Source organism: Pan paniscus, chromosome 11 (genome assembly GCF_029289425.2).
Source record: "Pan paniscus chromosome 11, NHGRI_mPanPan1-v2.0_pri, whole genome shotgun sequence".
Taxonomy (NCBI): Eukaryota; Metazoa; Chordata; class Mammalia; order Primates; family Hominidae; genus Pan; species Pan paniscus.
Window position 1 is genome coordinate 84809833 of NC_073260.2, and position 17288 is coordinate 84827120.

General features: G+C 35.5%; 1 protein-coding gene across 9 annotated transcripts in view; it reads right to left on the bottom strand.

The window, feature by feature from the left end:
- Positions 1-17288, bottom strand: part of AGTPBP1 (ATP/GTP binding carboxypeptidase 1) — a 195882-nt gene that overhangs the window by 128802 nt on the left and 49792 nt on the right. For 8 of the 9 annotated variants that reach the window (XM_034967480.3, XM_034967478.3, XM_034967479.2 and 5 more), the window contains 3 exons: positions 6601-6668; positions 3674-3737; positions 2771-2917 (listed from right to left, as the gene is read on the bottom strand). In XM_034967480.3, coding sequence (XP_034823371.2) covers positions 2771-2917; positions 3674-3737; positions 6601-6668 — 279 coding nt within the window. Of the gene's footprint in view, positions 1-2770; positions 2918-3673; positions 3738-6600; positions 6669-17288 lie in introns of those variants that run through there. The other variant, XM_034967484.3, reaches the window with a different exon arrangement.

The following is a 17288-nucleotide window of genomic DNA, read 5'->3' on the forward strand; positions in this document are numbered from 1 at the left end:
GGCTCCTAATATACCTGGAAAATTAAAGTCACTTCAGAGTTCCTTTCTTTAAAACAACACCTATAAAAACTACTAATTACTTATACAATACATAAAGATATGCTAGAAATACGTATGTTAATAAATACACAAACTATGTACACACGAATCCTCATTTTTTCCAATAAGCATTTTAGCCAAATACTCAAAGTTTAAAACTCACATGTATGCCACAGGCAAAGGCAAAACTCCTTTTTTTCTTTTTGAGACAGAGTCTCGCTCTGTCACCCAAGCTGGAGTGCAGTGGTACGATCTCGGCTCACTGCAACCTCCACCACCCAGGTTCAAGCAATTCTCCTGCCTCAGCCTCCCGAGTAGCTGGGATTACAGGTAGGCGCCACTATGCCTGGCTAATTTTTTGTATTTTTAGTAGAGATGGGGTTTCAGCATGCTGGCCAGGCTGATCTCAAACTCCTGACCTCGTGATCTGCCCACCTTGGCCTCTCAAAGTGCTGGGATTACAGGCATGAGACACCGTACCTGGCCAAAGGCAAAACTCTTAAAACACAATTCTAATAATTTAAGGAATTATTTTAATCTCTGTGCAAGTAGACAACCGTAAACTGAACTTGAGTTCTAGTCAAAGGGTGCCTTCCTTAGTTAACCTAACCTTAATCAGCTTCTTCCTTTGTTCTATATCCTATTTTTCCCAATTTGCATTTTTTAATATTTCACGTGTCTTACTGTTGTAATAACTGGTCTCATAATTTTTCTATTTTTGTCTTCTTAACTAAGATTGTAAGTTTCCTGAGCATTCACACTATGCAGCACAAATATGACTATTAAAGAAAGCAGTGACATATTTTACCTCCATGTTTTTCAAAACATTCCCATCCATACTACTTCCTTCTAGCCTCAACAATACCCATATTGCATGTATCCTTTACAAACACACTTGAGAGGGCACACACACACTCCAAGACACACTTGTGACCCAAAACTTTTTCTTTTTTCTACCACATGCAATAGAATTCCTCATAAATTTTGGATCCTCAGTTATTGCAGGTCACTAGTTGACTATAAAAAACCATTTCGGCTGGGTGCGGTGGCTCACGCCTGTAATCTCAGCACTTTGGGAGGCCAAGGTGGGCGGATCATGAGGTCTGGAGTTTGAGACCATCCTGGCCAACATGGTGAAACCCCGTCTCTACTAAAAATACAAAAAATTAGACGGGTATGGTGGCACATGCCTGTAGTCCCAGCTACTCGGGAGGCTGAGGCAGGAGAATCACTTGAAACCAGGAGGCAGAGGTTGCAGTGAGCCCAGATCACACCACTGCACTCCAGCCTGGTGACACAGTGAGCCTCCGTCTCAAAAAAAAAAAAAAAAACATTTCATTACTAAGTCTAAGAAAAAGCTGTAGCATGTTAGATTGTAAAAATTAAGCACTCTCCATAAGAAAACATTGGAGAAATGCTTCCGGATATTGGTCTGGGCAAACATTTATTTAGTAAGACCTGGAAAGCATAGGTAATCAAAGCAAAAACTGACAAATGAGATTATAACAAGCTAAAAAGCTTCTGAACAGCAAAGGAAACAATCAACAAAGTGAAGAGATAACCTACAGAATGGGAGGAAATACTTACAGACTACTCATCTGACAAGAGATTAAAAACCAGAATATATAAGGAACTCAAATAGCTCAACAGCAAAAAAAAAGAGAAAGGATTTTTTAAATGGGCAAAAGATCTGAATAAACATTCTCAAAAGAAAATATATAAATGGGCAATGGGTATAGATAAAAACGCTCAACATTACTAATTGTTAGGGAAATGCAAATCAAAATCATAATGAGATACCATCTCATCCCAGTTAAAACAGCTGTTATCAAGAAGACAGAAAATAATAAATGCTGGTGAGGATAAGGAACTCTCACACACTGCAAAAATCTAAGTTACTACAGCCACTACGGAAAACAGTATGGGGGTTCCCCAAAAAACTAAAAATAGAATTACCAGATGATCTAGCAGTCCTACTGTTGGGTATATATCCAAACGAAAGGAAATAAGTATATTGAAGAATATCTGCATTCCCATGTTTACTGCTGCACTATTCACAAAAGCCAAGGTATGGAATCAACCTAGGTGTCCATCAGTGAATGAATATATAAAGAAAATGCGGTTTATTTACACAATAGAATACTATTCAACCATAAAAAAATGAAATCCTGTCATTTGCAGCAACATGGATGGAACTGGAGGACATTATGTTAAGTGAAATAAGACAGGCACAGAAAGATAAATATCAATGTTCTCTTTCATAAGCGGAAGCTAAAAAAACTGATCTCATGAAAGGAGTGAATAGAATAGTGGTTATCAGAGGCTAGCAAGGGTAATGGGGAGCGGGAGATAAGGAGGAGTTTGTTAATGGATACAAAAACACATTTCAATAGAAGGAATAACATCCAGTGGTAACACAATAGGGCAAGTATAGCTAATAATAATTTATTATATATTTTTAAATAGCTATAAGAGAAGATATGGAATGATCCCAACACAAAGAAATAATGAATGTTTGAGGTGATGGACACCCCATGTACCCAGATTTGATCATTACACATACATTTTTATCAAAATATCACGTGTACCCCCATAAACATGTACAATTATTGTGTATCCATAGAAATTTAAAATAAATAACATTTTTTAAAACTGAGTAGTTACAAGGTGAGAGAATCACTGTTACAAAAATAGTTCTAGATACAATAATCATACAAATGAAATCCCTTACCTTTTGGTCCAATCTTTGCAAGAATAGAATGTATCTGTACCATTAAGTCCTCATGTGGGGGAGATTCTTTGCTGGCATTCATAAGTAACTGCAACAATATTTGTGAACCACCTTTGGTGACTAAGAAACTCACTCTTCGACCTCCACCTAAAAATTTAAAAAAAAAAAAATTTAAACAACAAATTAAAAAAAAATTAAACAACAAATTTAAACAAACATATTAGGTATCATAACTTGTTAGCATTCAAGAAATGGTTAAAACTGATGACCTCTAAAATCAAACAAATAAGGCCAGGCGCAGTAGCTCACGCCTGTAATCACAGCACTTAGGGAGGCCGAGGCAGGCAGATTCACCTGAGGTCAGGAGTTCAAGACCAGCCTATCCAACATGGTGAAACCCCGTCTCAACTAAAAATACAAAAATTAGCCGGGCATGGTGGCACACACCTATAATCCCAGCTACTTGGGAGTCTGAGGCAGGAGAATCTCTTGAACCTAGGAGGCGGAGGTGGCAGTGGGCAGAGATCATACCACTGCACTCAAGCCTCGGTGACAAGAGCAAAACTCCATCTCAATCAATCAATCAATAATATCAAACAAATACCATCAACACATTTTGTTTAATCTCATTTATTTAGAAAATAGCACACAAAGGGTAAACACAAATCACGCTGAAATTCTAGGTTCAAGGCTGTGAAATACATGGCTATGGGGTAGTCTGAGGGATACTTGAAAAGATACCAAAAATAAAGCAACAACAACAAACTATGACATTTCAGTTTCTAATTCCAATACTCAGAATAGCCTCTATAAGAGTATCGGAAAATTCCAAATAAAGTGAATACGATACATTGTTGATCACTGTTTAGAAACAGAAATTAGACCAAAGAAACAAAAACTTACCAGCTGACACCAGCTCAACAAGAATGCTTAAGATATTAAGTGTAGTTTGAAGATCTTTTGTGTTCTGAAATAAATAGTTTGTTTTATTAAAACATTGTAAACTTTTGATTCCCAGACTTTTGAATCCACTGGGAACTACCCATATTTTACAAATGACCTTTCCAATTTCTCTAGGAACAAAGGTATTCAGGTTTTCACTATTATCATTTCCGTCTGTTTCCTTCTGCCTTTAAGAATTTTTACAAATCATTTTTAGTTATTACTTGCATAATATCAACATTACAAGAAGAATCAATTTGTCATTTGAATTCCTCATCTTTCTACCAAATAGATAATAAAAGTAAATGAATCAAAATGTAAATGGCACTACAATGTATGTCTGGTGACTACTCAATCACTTAGCTGCCCTCTCAGAAGGCAATCACGTTATCAATTTCTTATGCATTCTGCCAAAGATAATATGCACACATAAAAGAAATCCATGTAAATATACACGTGCATACAGGTTTATTTCTCCAAATGGTATTGCCCTATAGGTACTATTTTGCACCTTGATATTTTACATATCGATAGATAAAGAGCTTCTTTATTCTTTTTGAGGGCCACAGGATATTTTCCATTATATGGCTATATCACCATTGTTTATGTACCCAGTCATCTACCCATGAAATATTTAGGTTGCTTTTAATATTTTGCTATTAAAAGTTTCAAATTTAACTAAGGATATATATTTACATGTGGTAAAGTACATCTGTATAGTAAGGTAAATGCCTACAATTCCAAGGTCAAAGAATATGGGCCTTTATTTTAATAGATATTACCAAATTGCTCTCTATGAAATAATTTATACTCCCATCAGCAATGCAGAAGAGTGACTATTTCTCCAAGTTTGGACAACTGATCTAATAAGTGAAAATGTTTAAACACTGTACTTTGGTTTTATTTATCTTCTTAAAAGTAATGCTCAATCTCAAGTGACATTTGTGTTTCTTTTCCTGAGAACTGAGCATAGCCTTTACATGGTTTTTGAAGTGGTTTTTTTTGTTGTTCCTTCCTAAATGAAGAAGTTCTTTTTTTCTTTTTTTTTGAGACGGAGTCTCGCTCTGTCACCCAGGATGGAGTGCAGTGGCGCAATCTCGGCTCACTGCAAGCTCCGCCTCCCGGGTTCATGCCATTCTCCTGCCTCAGCCTCCCAAGTAGCTGGGACTACAGGCGTCCGCCACCACATCCGACTAATTTTTTTGTATTTTTAGTAAAGACAGGGTTTTACGGTGTTAGCCAGGATGGTCTCAATCTCCTGACCTCGTGATCTGCCCATCTTGGCCTCCCAAAGTGCTGGGATTACAGGTGTGAGCCACCGCACCCAGCCTTTAACTGAAGAAGTTCTTTACATGTCAAAGAAATTATATAAGCCAAAATACTTTTCCTCAGTTTTCCAAGTATCCATGGTGTTTTTTTCTACATCCTTTTGTTAATATAGTTGAATCTATCAATCTTTTATAGTTTCTATTTCTTCATACTTAAAAAAGCCTTCTTTGTTGTAAGATTATTTTAAAATTCGTCTCTCTTTCTCTAGTATTATGATTCTATTTTCCATGCTTAAATCTTTGCTTCATATGGAATTTATTTGGGTGTGGAATGCAGGAAGTCATGATTCAATGTTACCTTTTTCCAGATAGCTACCAATCACTCTATTTCTCACTGATTTGAAATGCTACCTTTAATAAATAATACTAAATTCCCATATGCATTTTATGTTTAGATTTTCTATTCTGTTACACTATAGTAGTAGTCTATCTATTACTCATGCATAATTTCCAAACTATTTTAATTACTGAAGATTTCTAATGTTCTTTGATATTTAATGGGATAGTCCCTTCTCATTTATCTTCATTCTCAGAAATGTGCTTTACATTTTGCTGATTATGTCTCCCCATTTGGACTTTAAAAACAAAACTGTTAGGCCGGGCACAGTGGCTCATGCCTGTAATCCCAGTGCTTTGGGAGGCCGAGGCAGGTGGATCACCTGATGTCAGGAGTTCAAGACCAGCCTGGTCAACATGGTGAAACCCTGTCTCTACTAAAAATACAAAAATTAGCCGGGCATGGTGGTGTGCACCTATAATCCCAGCTACTTGGGATGCTGAGGCAGGAAAATCACTCAAACCTGGGAGATAGAGGTTGCATTGAGCCGAGATTGCACCATTGCACTCCAGCTTGGGCGACAGAGTGAGACTCTGTCTCAAAAAAAAAAAGAAAAGAAAAGAGAAAAAAAAAACTGTTGGTAACTTTTATTGAGATTGCTCTAAAGTAACAGAGCAATCTAGGGAGAAATGACATCTTTATGATGCTAAGACTTCCTATTGAAGAACATGAATTCATTTCTTGTTCTTAACATTGCAACTGAACAAAATACAGAATCCTGATTCTGAATACATCCTGCTGGTCCACCAAAAACTTTACACTGGCGTAGAAATTCAATTATCATCAATATAATATAGTTAACCAATATGTGTAGTAAAATCACAAATGTATATCAGCTAAAACAATAAACGATAATTTTCATTTGTTTTAAGCTAAAGATTTATTTCCAGCTAATGCTTTATTTTCTATACCAACTAGAATGGCATGTTAGGATTACAATTTACAGTTATCATTATAATCATATAAGGGAAATATACTTCAATAGTCACCTAATACATATTAAAATATTTATACCACCATTCCAAATAGTATTTTAAAAACCTAAAATGAATTTCCATTTACTGGCTTTACCTCTAAGACAAAAATTATTACATATACGTGTGTGTGTATATATGTACGTGTGTATGTGTTTCTGTGTGTATTTATACACACACATACGCTTTTTCTTCTTCAGTATTGCTTGGCATTAGTAGTTACATAATTAAAGCATGTCACTGATTTACCTCTAATGTTGACAGCAGAATTTCCATTCCTGTAGAACCTTTGGCTGTCATTTCTCTCCTCGTTTTTTCTGAAAAGTAGCAAACAATTTTTTTCTCAAACATAAATTTTTAAAAGTATGTATAGTTTTGTTGCATATAGCTAATAAAGATTCAACGAGTCTCCACTGGTACAGTAAACACTCTAACTTGGTTCACAGACATTCTTCCCTCTGATGTTGCTAATTCTACCATATGTGGACTTCAAGATTTCAGTTAACATGGCATTCTTCACATTTCATCACAGCTCCTGTCATGAATTAGGTGATTCCTATTCATCCATTTAAAATCTTAAAATCGATAATATAGTACAGGTGCCAGAACTAGGAGTAAGGGAGGAGTCTTACCTCATCTTCATGAGTAGAACTAGAAAATTGTTCATCAAAATGGGTGAAAACAAAAACCTACTACCATTTTCCAATGCTATGATTGCATTAATATCTTTTTTTTTTTTTTTTGAGACGGAGTCTCATTCTGTCGCCCAGGCTGGAGTGCAACGGCGCAATCTCCGCTCACTACAACCTCCGCCTCCCGGGTTTAAGTGATTCTCCTGCCTCAGCCTCCTGAGTAGCTGGGATTACAAGTGTGTGCCACCATGCCCAGCTAATTTTTGTATTTTTAGTAGAGACGGGGTTTTACCCTGTTGGTCAGGCAGGTCTTGAACTCCTGACCTCATGATCCACCTGCCTTGGCTTCCCAAAGTGCTGGGATTACAGGCGTGAGCCACCATGCCCGACCTGTATTAATACTATTTTAAAATTCTGTATCACACAAAAACAAACAAAACTAACAAAAGGCTACTTCTGAAACAATCTGGAGACCAGATCACCCAAATGATCCTTTTCCTCTCACTGGGATTGGTTAAAAAAAAAAAAAGCATAGATTATTTCTATTAGGTGAAGGTTTCTAGAGCTTCTCCGCAATTCTTCTCCTTTGATTAGCAAAAGAAGAAAAGTACATCCTAGGTCAACATTTAGAAAAGGAACTAACATTTACTATTCCATAGCTACATTATGTCATTTATAACTCACTTCAACGCTCTGGGGAAAAAAAAACTACTCTTTTCATGGATCTAAAGATTTAAGTTCAGAAAGGAGAATAAATCTGTACAAGTCGCTGAGCAAACAAGTGAAAAGACCAGGTGATCACTTGTGTTTCTGAACCCAAAACTTATAGTCTTCCAGCATTTAATGCACTTTATTTAATGTCAAACCTGAATACTAATGCCAGAAATTATTCTAATACAGAATGACAGTGCCATTTATTTCACATTTTGAGATTTTAAAAAACACAATCAACCCACTCTCAATACAGTACATATTCCACAATGAAGTTCAAAGGACTGATACCAAATTCAATGTTCCACATGGAGATAGTCAAGGGAGTTTAAGAGAAGAACAACAGATAGTGAGGCCCTGATTAAAGGAAAATATCAACACAGATGGGAGAAAAACAAACTCAGGCTAAGCCTTTAGAATATCATACTTTTGTTCTGAGCAAATCCTGTTCAACTTCATGAATCTGACATCACTTGAAAATTAAGTTACTCTAAATTAGGAGTAAACAGAGGGAAAAATGTACTACAGAAGGGACATAGTATAATGTTATTTATGACAACTACCTATGACTAGCTACAAAATAAATATGCTGGAGAGTACATGTCATATTTATCTTAAAACAACAATCTCATGCTATCATGCATCATCTCGGGTTCAGTTAATGGACTCCACTAAACTTAAGGAACCTTACATCTTTCAAAACAGAAACTCCCATAAGTGATATGAAGACCTAAAATAATATTCACCAGTTCCTTGCTGCCACATTGCTAATGCTTAAAAGAATATAAAATTTACCTAGAACAAAAGGAAAAACTCATTAATGAGAGTAAAATTAAATTTCTCCTTTTTAAAAAGTATGTCATTCCTTCTGATAATGCAACCTATCCTTTACTTTTTCTCCAGCCCTGCTGCCTCCACCAAAAAATGTTGAGTTGCAAAATAAAACATTGTTTCAAATATCTAATGTACCCTTGATGTAATATTTTAAAGGCCCCTGATTTAATATTAAAGCCAAATTATTTTTCAATATTAATATCACTACTAACAAGCCATTACATTTTCACCTCCATGAAGGGTAAAAAAAACTCTCTTCCTTTGAAGACAGTATAATGCAGCCTCCCCTTGTTAACATTCACCACTGTTTTGTTTACACCTCACACTAAATGAAAATTAGGTGTTTAGACTAACAGTTTTCTACTCTACTCCAAATTCTGCCACTATCTTGGGAGACTTCAATGTCATTGTGGAAAATTCATTCAAATACCTAGTTCCATAGTTTCTCGACCTCATAACAAAATCCTTCCCTCTGTGCTCCAATTCATCAACCCTCTGAATGGCCATTCTCAGGACCTCAAACTGCTCTGCCTCTGATATCTTAATCTCTAATCTTCTACTTATGGCCCATAACCTCCTAACATTTCTATTCATCTTTCCTTTATAAAGACTATATAAACCTCACTGTCACCTTTGTTGAAACTTCTTATCCAGTGTGAGGTAGCACTGTTTTCCCACAGTATCAGTCCCCTCCATACTTAACTTGGATTCCAAGCACCCCCACCCCCACCAATTTTCCCACCACAAACCCTGATACAGAAGTGAATCCCAAAAAGCTGAGTTCCCTGCTCCTACATCAGAGTAAAAATAACACCACAATTTAAGACTGTTAATACCATAAAATTAATGAATTCCAACCTCACTTGGGAACACAAAACTGCTCCTTTCACTTATCTTAGCTCACATCCATCACCATCTGCCCTGCCATAGCCCATAGCTATTTCAACATTTATAGTAGTCCTCAATCTTTCCTCTCATTCTCTGGACTTCTCAGAACCTACATTTCTCCTCATTAAAATGAAGCAAAGTAATTAGTTAACAAAACATTTTACTAATAACAACCAAACTCTATATGCTCCTGTACCAAAATCCTTGACAATCTTGCATTCCTTCCGCCAGTAAATGGCAGAGAGGAGCAGGACAGTGGAGGTTAGGAAGAAATGTCCTTTCACCTATGTTCTGAATTCCATCCTTTCTACCTTCTTATGAACCTTTATCTTCAACCTCTACCAACATATCAGTTGTTCCCTCTCAACCAATAAATACACTTTTTATTATTCCACATACTTACCAAATCTTATTTTACCCTGCCTCCCCCTCTATTTCCCTCTTTTCTTTCTCGGTGAAGCTCCTCAAACAAGTACTCTATATTCCCTGTGATTATTTCATTTGCCATTCACATTATAACATACTGCAATCTTCCACCTAATCCTACCACTTGAAAAGTGCTTTTGTTGTGATCAGTAATTTGTTAATAATCCAATCAAAAAGAACTGTAACCTTCCTAATACTTAGCACTGTTGACTACTGCATCTTCCTTTGGCTTCTTTAAATATAATCCTTCCCAGTTATCATAATGCTGTATTCTTTCTTTAACAGCTTCAATTATCTGAATGTTAGATTAGATTTACAGACAAGAACTTTAAAGCAGCTATTATAATAAATGACATTAAAGTAAAGAAGTACACAATGAATGAAAAGATGGGAAAACACAGCAGAGAAATAGAAACTACAAAAGCAAAAGAACCAAGTGCACACTTGAGAATAAAAAAAAAAAATCTGAAATAAATTATCAGATAGCTAACTGGAAGGATGCATAGGAAAGAGGCAGTGAAACTGACAATAGAACAATAGAAATTATCCAACCCAAATAACAGAGAATTAAACTTAAAAGATATAAGCCTCAACAACAGCTGAAAAAATGTCAAAAATCTAATATATGTATAATTATACTTCCACAAGACAAATAGGGAAAATAAGGGAGAAAAAAAACTGAGCAACCAAAAATGTCCCAAATTTGACTAAAGATACAAATTTACAGATTCAAAAATCTCAGTGAATTCCAAGCAGGGTAACTATGAAGAAAACTATAGCCAGTCAAACTTGAAAAGCAAAATCCAAAAAATAAATAAATAAATAAATCCTGAAATCAGTTAGAAAAAAATCACACATAACATTCAGGAAAATGAAGATTCAAATGACAACAGAGTTCTCATTTGAAATTACGGAGGCCATAAAATGGTGGAAACACAATTGTAAGCACACTTTAAAAATGCTAAAAGACGATGACGATGAAACTGCCAAACCAGAATTCTACATCCAGTAAAAAATATCCTTCAAAAATGGTGAAATAAATTCACTGTCAGATTAAGAAAAAAAAATCTTCCACAGCCAACCTGAACTACTGGAAGTGACAAAATTCTGTAGGCTAAAGAGAAATGGCACCAGATCAAACTCACATCATTAGAAAAGAATAAAGAGCTTCCAAAATGGTAAATATCTCTGCAAATGTAAAAACTACCTTTTTTCTTCTTAATGTCTTTAAAACATACATGACTTGATAAAGCAAAAATTGTGTGGTAATGTATACAGATGTAGATACATATGACAATTACAGCTGAAGAACGGTAGAAAAAATTTAAGATTCTAAATTTACATGAAGTAACAATAATAATTCTAAGCAAACTGTGAAAAGTTAATGACATTTAGTGCAATATTCAAAGAAATTACTTCTTAAAAATGAAAAGAGGTATAACTAAAAAGCCAATAGGTAAATTAAAACGAAATTCTAAAAAAAAAGTTCAAATAATCCAAAATAGGGTAGGACAGGAAGAAAAGGAATAAAAAACATAAAAGACAAACAGAAAATAAAATTGTAGACCTAAATCCAGTCAACAACTACATTAAATGTTAACAGACCAAATGCTCAAATTAAACACTCAGACTGTCAAACGGGATGTTTTTTTTAAAAAGATCCAACTATATACTGTCTACAGAAATCACACTTTGGATTCAATGACACAAAAAGGCTGGGAGTAAAAGAATAGAAAAGACTATATCATGCAAACAGCAACCACAGGAAAGCTTGAAGGGTTATACTAATATCAGACAAAATAAACTTCAGACAAAAAACACTGCCAGAGATAAAGAGAAACTTTCCATAATTATAAAGGGGTAAATCATCGGGAAGACATAAAAATCATGTGAATGCACTTGATTATCTTCACCCTCTTATAGCCCTATCTAAATGTGCACAGTTCCCAGGACACAAACCTCAGCTTTCTCACTCCACAACTCCTTCTAAGAAAACTTAATTCCACCCCCATTACTTTAACTATCCATCTGTTGGCTCTTAATCCTGCTCTTCATTCAGAACTTCTTTATAAAGCATAAGATTGTGTAAGCAATAATTACAACATTGTATTGTTGGGATTCTAATATGTATAAACATAACATGTAAATCAATAACAGCATAAAGAATGAGAAGGAAATGAAGCTATATGGGAAGTTTTGATATTGACTGGAATTAAGTACACTGTAAAAAGATGCACATTTTAATCCCTATAGGAACCACTAAGAAAAGAACTCCAATTTCTTTAAGTTAGATAACAACAAAAGCAGTGAAAGAATGAGAAGAATGTAAAAGACATGAAACAAAACAATTAGCAAAATGGCAGATGTAAATCCAATCATATTAATAAATGCATTAAATTGGAAGCACTAAAACACTCAGACTAGTTAAGAAGCAAGATCCAACAATATGTTATCTTCAAGAAACACACTTTAGATTCCAAGGTACAAACAGGTTCAAAGTAAAAGGAATGAAAAAAGGTACGATATGCAAAGAGTAATAATCATTAGGCAGCTGGAGTGGCAATATTATCATTAGACAAAATGAACTTTAAGTCTAGAACTATTATGAGACAAAAAGCAATATTTCACAATGATGGAAGAGGCAAACTATCAGGAAAATGAAACAACTATAAATGTATGCACAGCTAAGAACAGGGCCTCAAAATACATTAACCAAAACCTGCCAAAATTAAAAAGATATACAATTTAATAATATTTTAACACCTAACTCTTAATAATTAACAGAGCACCTGGACAGAAAATCAACAGTGTATAAGAGATCTGAACAACACTATCAACTAACCTAATTGATACTTATAGAACACTTCACCCAACAACAGCAGAATATACATTCTTTTCAAGTATGCATGGAACATTTTTCAGGAGAAACCATAAACTAAGTCATAAAACAAGTCTCAAGCAATTCCAAGGATTGAAATCAATCAAAGTATATTCTCCAGCCAAAAGAATTAAATTAGAAATCAACAGAAGGAAATTTAGGAATTCCTGAAATATTGGGAAATTAAACAACACACTTCTAAAAAAAAAAAATGGGTCAAAGAAAAAAACCACGAAGAAAATTAGAACATATTGTCAACTGAATCAAAACAAAAATACAATATATCAAAAATCTGTAGAATGTAGCTAAAGCAGTGTTTACAGAAAAATCTATGGCTTTGAATGCCTCCAGTAGAAATAAAGGTCTCAAAATAAATAATCTAGGCTTCCACTGTAAGAAAATGGCGGCCAGGCGCGGTGGCTCATGCCTGTAATCGCAGGACTTTGGGAGGCCGAGGTAGGTGGATCACCTGAGGTCAGGAGTTTGAGACCAGCCTGGCCAACACGGTGAAACCCCGTCTCTACTAAAAATACAAAAAATTAGCCGGGTGTGGTGGCAGATGCCTGTAATCCAGCTACTTAGGGGGCTGAAGCAGGAGAATCACTTGAACCCAGGAGGCAGAGGTTGCAGTGAGCCGAGATCACACCATTGCACTCCAGCCTGGGCAACAAGAATGAAACTCTGTCTCAAAATTTAAAAAAAAAAAAAAAAAAAAGGCAAAAAAAAGAGCATATTAAACTCAAAACAAGCAGAAAGAAGAAAGCAATAAATAAAAGAAGGAAATCAATGAAACAAAACAGAGAAAGTCAATTAAACCAGAAGTTAATTCTTTAAAAATATCAACAAAATTGACAAACTTTTAGCTAGGCTAGGGTCTCTTAACCTCAGCACTCTTGACATTTTGGAACAGATAATTCTTTCTTGTGGTGGGCTGATCTATATATTATAGAATGTTCAGCAACATCTCGGGCTTCTATCCAACAAATTACAGTAAGCCTCACTAAAAAAAAATTTACAACTAAAAATGTCACCAAACATTGCCAATGTCCCTGGGGGAAAAAGTGGGGCAGACACAATCACTCCTGGTTGAGAACTAATAAGCTGACAGACCAAGAAAAAAGAAAGGACACAATCAAAATCAGGAATGAAAGACACATCACTCCCTACTCTATAGAAACTAAAAGGATTATAAGGAAAGATTAGCAACAACCATGGGTCAACAAATTAACCATTTGCATGAAAGTCAATAATAGAAATGTTTCTAGGAAAAAAACTAAGGGGAAATTGCAAGAAATAACCATGTTCACTGTACATAAGTAGTTAACGAGAGGCAAATTATGGAAATTTATAAGTTTATTGTGTGAATAAAATGTGTTGTAGGGGTTGGTTTTTTATATCATTTAAATACATAGGTAGTATATGCTTGTTGCAACAATTTAAATGTCTGAAACAAAATTAGCTTACCTTATTCTCCCCCATTCCTATTCCATCAATATAGCTACTGCTAACAATTTGATGTGTATCCTTCCTTTTATTTTTTGGCCTGGCTCATACAAATATTACATACAAATATAATGGTTTATTTTGTACAAAAATGAGACTATACATATTTTGTACAAAAATGAGACTATACACCTTTACAGTCATATGAACTAAAGAAACTTGCTGTATGTAATATACTAAATTTAAGCCTCCAAGAGCGTGCATATAGTTACACATTTGAACTGTATGTTTCAACTATAATTTTTTTTTCAATGTCTACAATAAAGTTTATAGGAACTCAGCCATGCCTGTTTCTTTATGTATCATCTATGGCTGTTCTTGTGCTAAAGGGCAGAGACTGTATGGCCCACAAAGCCTAAAATATGTCTATCTGGCCCTTCCCAGAAAACGCTAGCCATTCCCTGCTCTAGAGCAGTAGCTTTCAATTTTGGAACCATCTGGAAAGCCTTAACAATTAAGATTTAATTGGTTTGGGGTGAGCCTGGGTGTAGGGGTTACAAGAGTCCCCATCATAAATAATGTATTATTCATAATAGCTGCATAATATGGCTATAAATTTCCACTTTGGTATATCAAAAATTACTCACACATTCTCTCAGTGATAGACATTTAGGTTGTTTCTTGAACTTTGACATCACAAATAATGCCACATGAATATCTCTATACTCTCTCTAACTAGCATTTTTATTTCAGTTAAAATATACTTCTTGGCCGGGCACAGTGGCTCACGCCTGTAATCCCAGCACTGTGGGAGGCCGAGACGGGCAGATCGCCTGAGGTCAAGAGTTCAAGACCAGCCTGGCCAACATGGTGAAATTCCATCTCTACTAAAAATATAAAAAATTAGCCTGGTGTTGTGGCCTATGCCTGTAATCCCAGCTACTTGGGGGGCTGAGACAAAGAATGGCTTGAACTCGGGAAGTGCAGGTTGCCATGAGTGGAGATTGTGCCACTGCACTACAGCCCGGGCAACAGAGTGAGAGAGACTCTGCCTCAAAAAAAAAAAAAATATATATATATATCTATATCTATATATAGATATAGATATAGATATAGATATATATATCTTAAAGTAAAAATCAAATACCAGGTGCTGGGTCAAATACCAGGTACAATTTGTTTTAGTACACATTGCCAGATTATTTTCCCCAAGTTTGTAATAATTACTACACCTCCAACAGTGTATGAGAGTACCCTCTCCCCGTGCCTTCAACAGCACCAGACATTGTCATTCTAATTTCTGTCAATCTGACTACTGAAAGATATCTTTGTTGTTGTTTTCATTAGCAGTTCCTGAACTGTAAGGGAGTAAAGAAAATTTTTGTACATTTCTTGGTTGTTTGCATTTCTTCTTTCAACTATAAATTCCAAACTTTCTCTCCCAAATGGATAGCTAACTGGATTATCCTATAAAGGATGGGACTGCCTTTCACTACCAACTTATACTGTGTTGGTTGGCTAATCCTAGGCACTATAAACAGAGTCACTATATTATACACCCCAAGGGACAGTATTCAGGAGTTAGACCCCAGTGGTGGCTGAAAAGGTGGGAAGAGGGTCATTCTCTGATAGTGGTATGGTCAGGAGTATTTTCAGTGGTGAGGAGTATTTTCAGTGGTGGGAAGAGGGTCATTCTCTGATAGTGGTATGGTCAGGAGTACTTTCAGTGGTGGGAAGAGGGTCATTCTCTGATAGTGGTAAGGTCAGGAGTACTTTCAGTGGTGGGAAGAAAGTCATTCTCTGATAGCGGTATGGTCAGGAGTATTTTCAGTGGTGGGAAGAGGGTCATTCTCTGATAGCGGTATGGTCAGGAGTATTTTCAGTGGTGGGAAGAGGGTCATTCTCTGATAGCAGTATGGTCAGGAGTATTTTCAGTGGTGGGAAGAGGGTCATTCTCTGATAGTGATAGGGTCAGGAGTATTTTCAGTGGTGGTAAGAGGGTCATTCTCTGATAGTGGTATGGTCAGGAGTATTTTCAGTGGTGGGAAGAGGGTCATTCCCTGATAGCGGTATGATTAGGAGTATTTTCAGTGGTAATGCTGGAGTAGGGGTTCTAGGTTGTGACACAAAGAAGAGTCTACAGTGGTAGGAGCAATGGACAAAAGTGTTTATCTATAGGTCTGAAGGATTCATTTTCTTTTGTTTTTGTTGGGTTTTTTGTTTGGTTGGTTTTTTTGAGGAGGAGGTATTTCATATGACAATGCAGTGAATATACCTGGCACATTTAATTTTGCACTGATGTAACGAACACCCTTGTTCATTAGTTGCCTTAGTTGATAAGTACAATATTTCCAGAGCCTGGAATCCAATACAGTGGCTTTCTTAATTAAAAGGTACAGGTATTTTAAATTATGCAAGAAACAATGGGGTGGTATCAACTATCCTCCAAATGCATGGGCTACATGGGAGGAAGTTATCAAAATAAATATAAGGGTCTATGACCAAGAAGAAGGGTTAACAGACACTGAGATCTTGAAACACTAAATGCCTGCCAAACATCTTATTTGAATGACCTAAGCCTCCAGAATAATGAAATTTTTAAAAATTAAATAAAGATTATAATTATTAGACCTTAATTCTAACAGAAATACCTTTTATGTGCACTGTTAAATATTAAAGTAGTGCTGGTTTTCTCTTATTCAAAAAAAAAAAGAGTGTGTGTGTGTGTGTGTGTGTGTGTTTTTTAAATCATGCACAGTTTTTAGTCTCATCAAAGTCCTTTTTACTATCTATTAAGGTAATCACATGGATTTTATTTGACCTGTTCAGATAATGTTATAGTGATATATTTCCTGGTATCTTGCGTTCCTGAAATGTGTTCTTTAACAATGATATTCATATTTCCATGTACAGACTTAATTCCCTAAAGTTTTATTTGAGCCTTTTCACATTATGTTCCTGAGTACAAAGTCAATACTATTTGTTTACTCTGTCAGGGTTTTGATATCAATTTAGTACTATTACCATCATAAAATATTTAAAAAGTCTAATTACAGCTGACATTTATAGAACATTTTAAACATTCTTTTTACATGCTTCTCATGTAAATCTCATGACAACCCCGT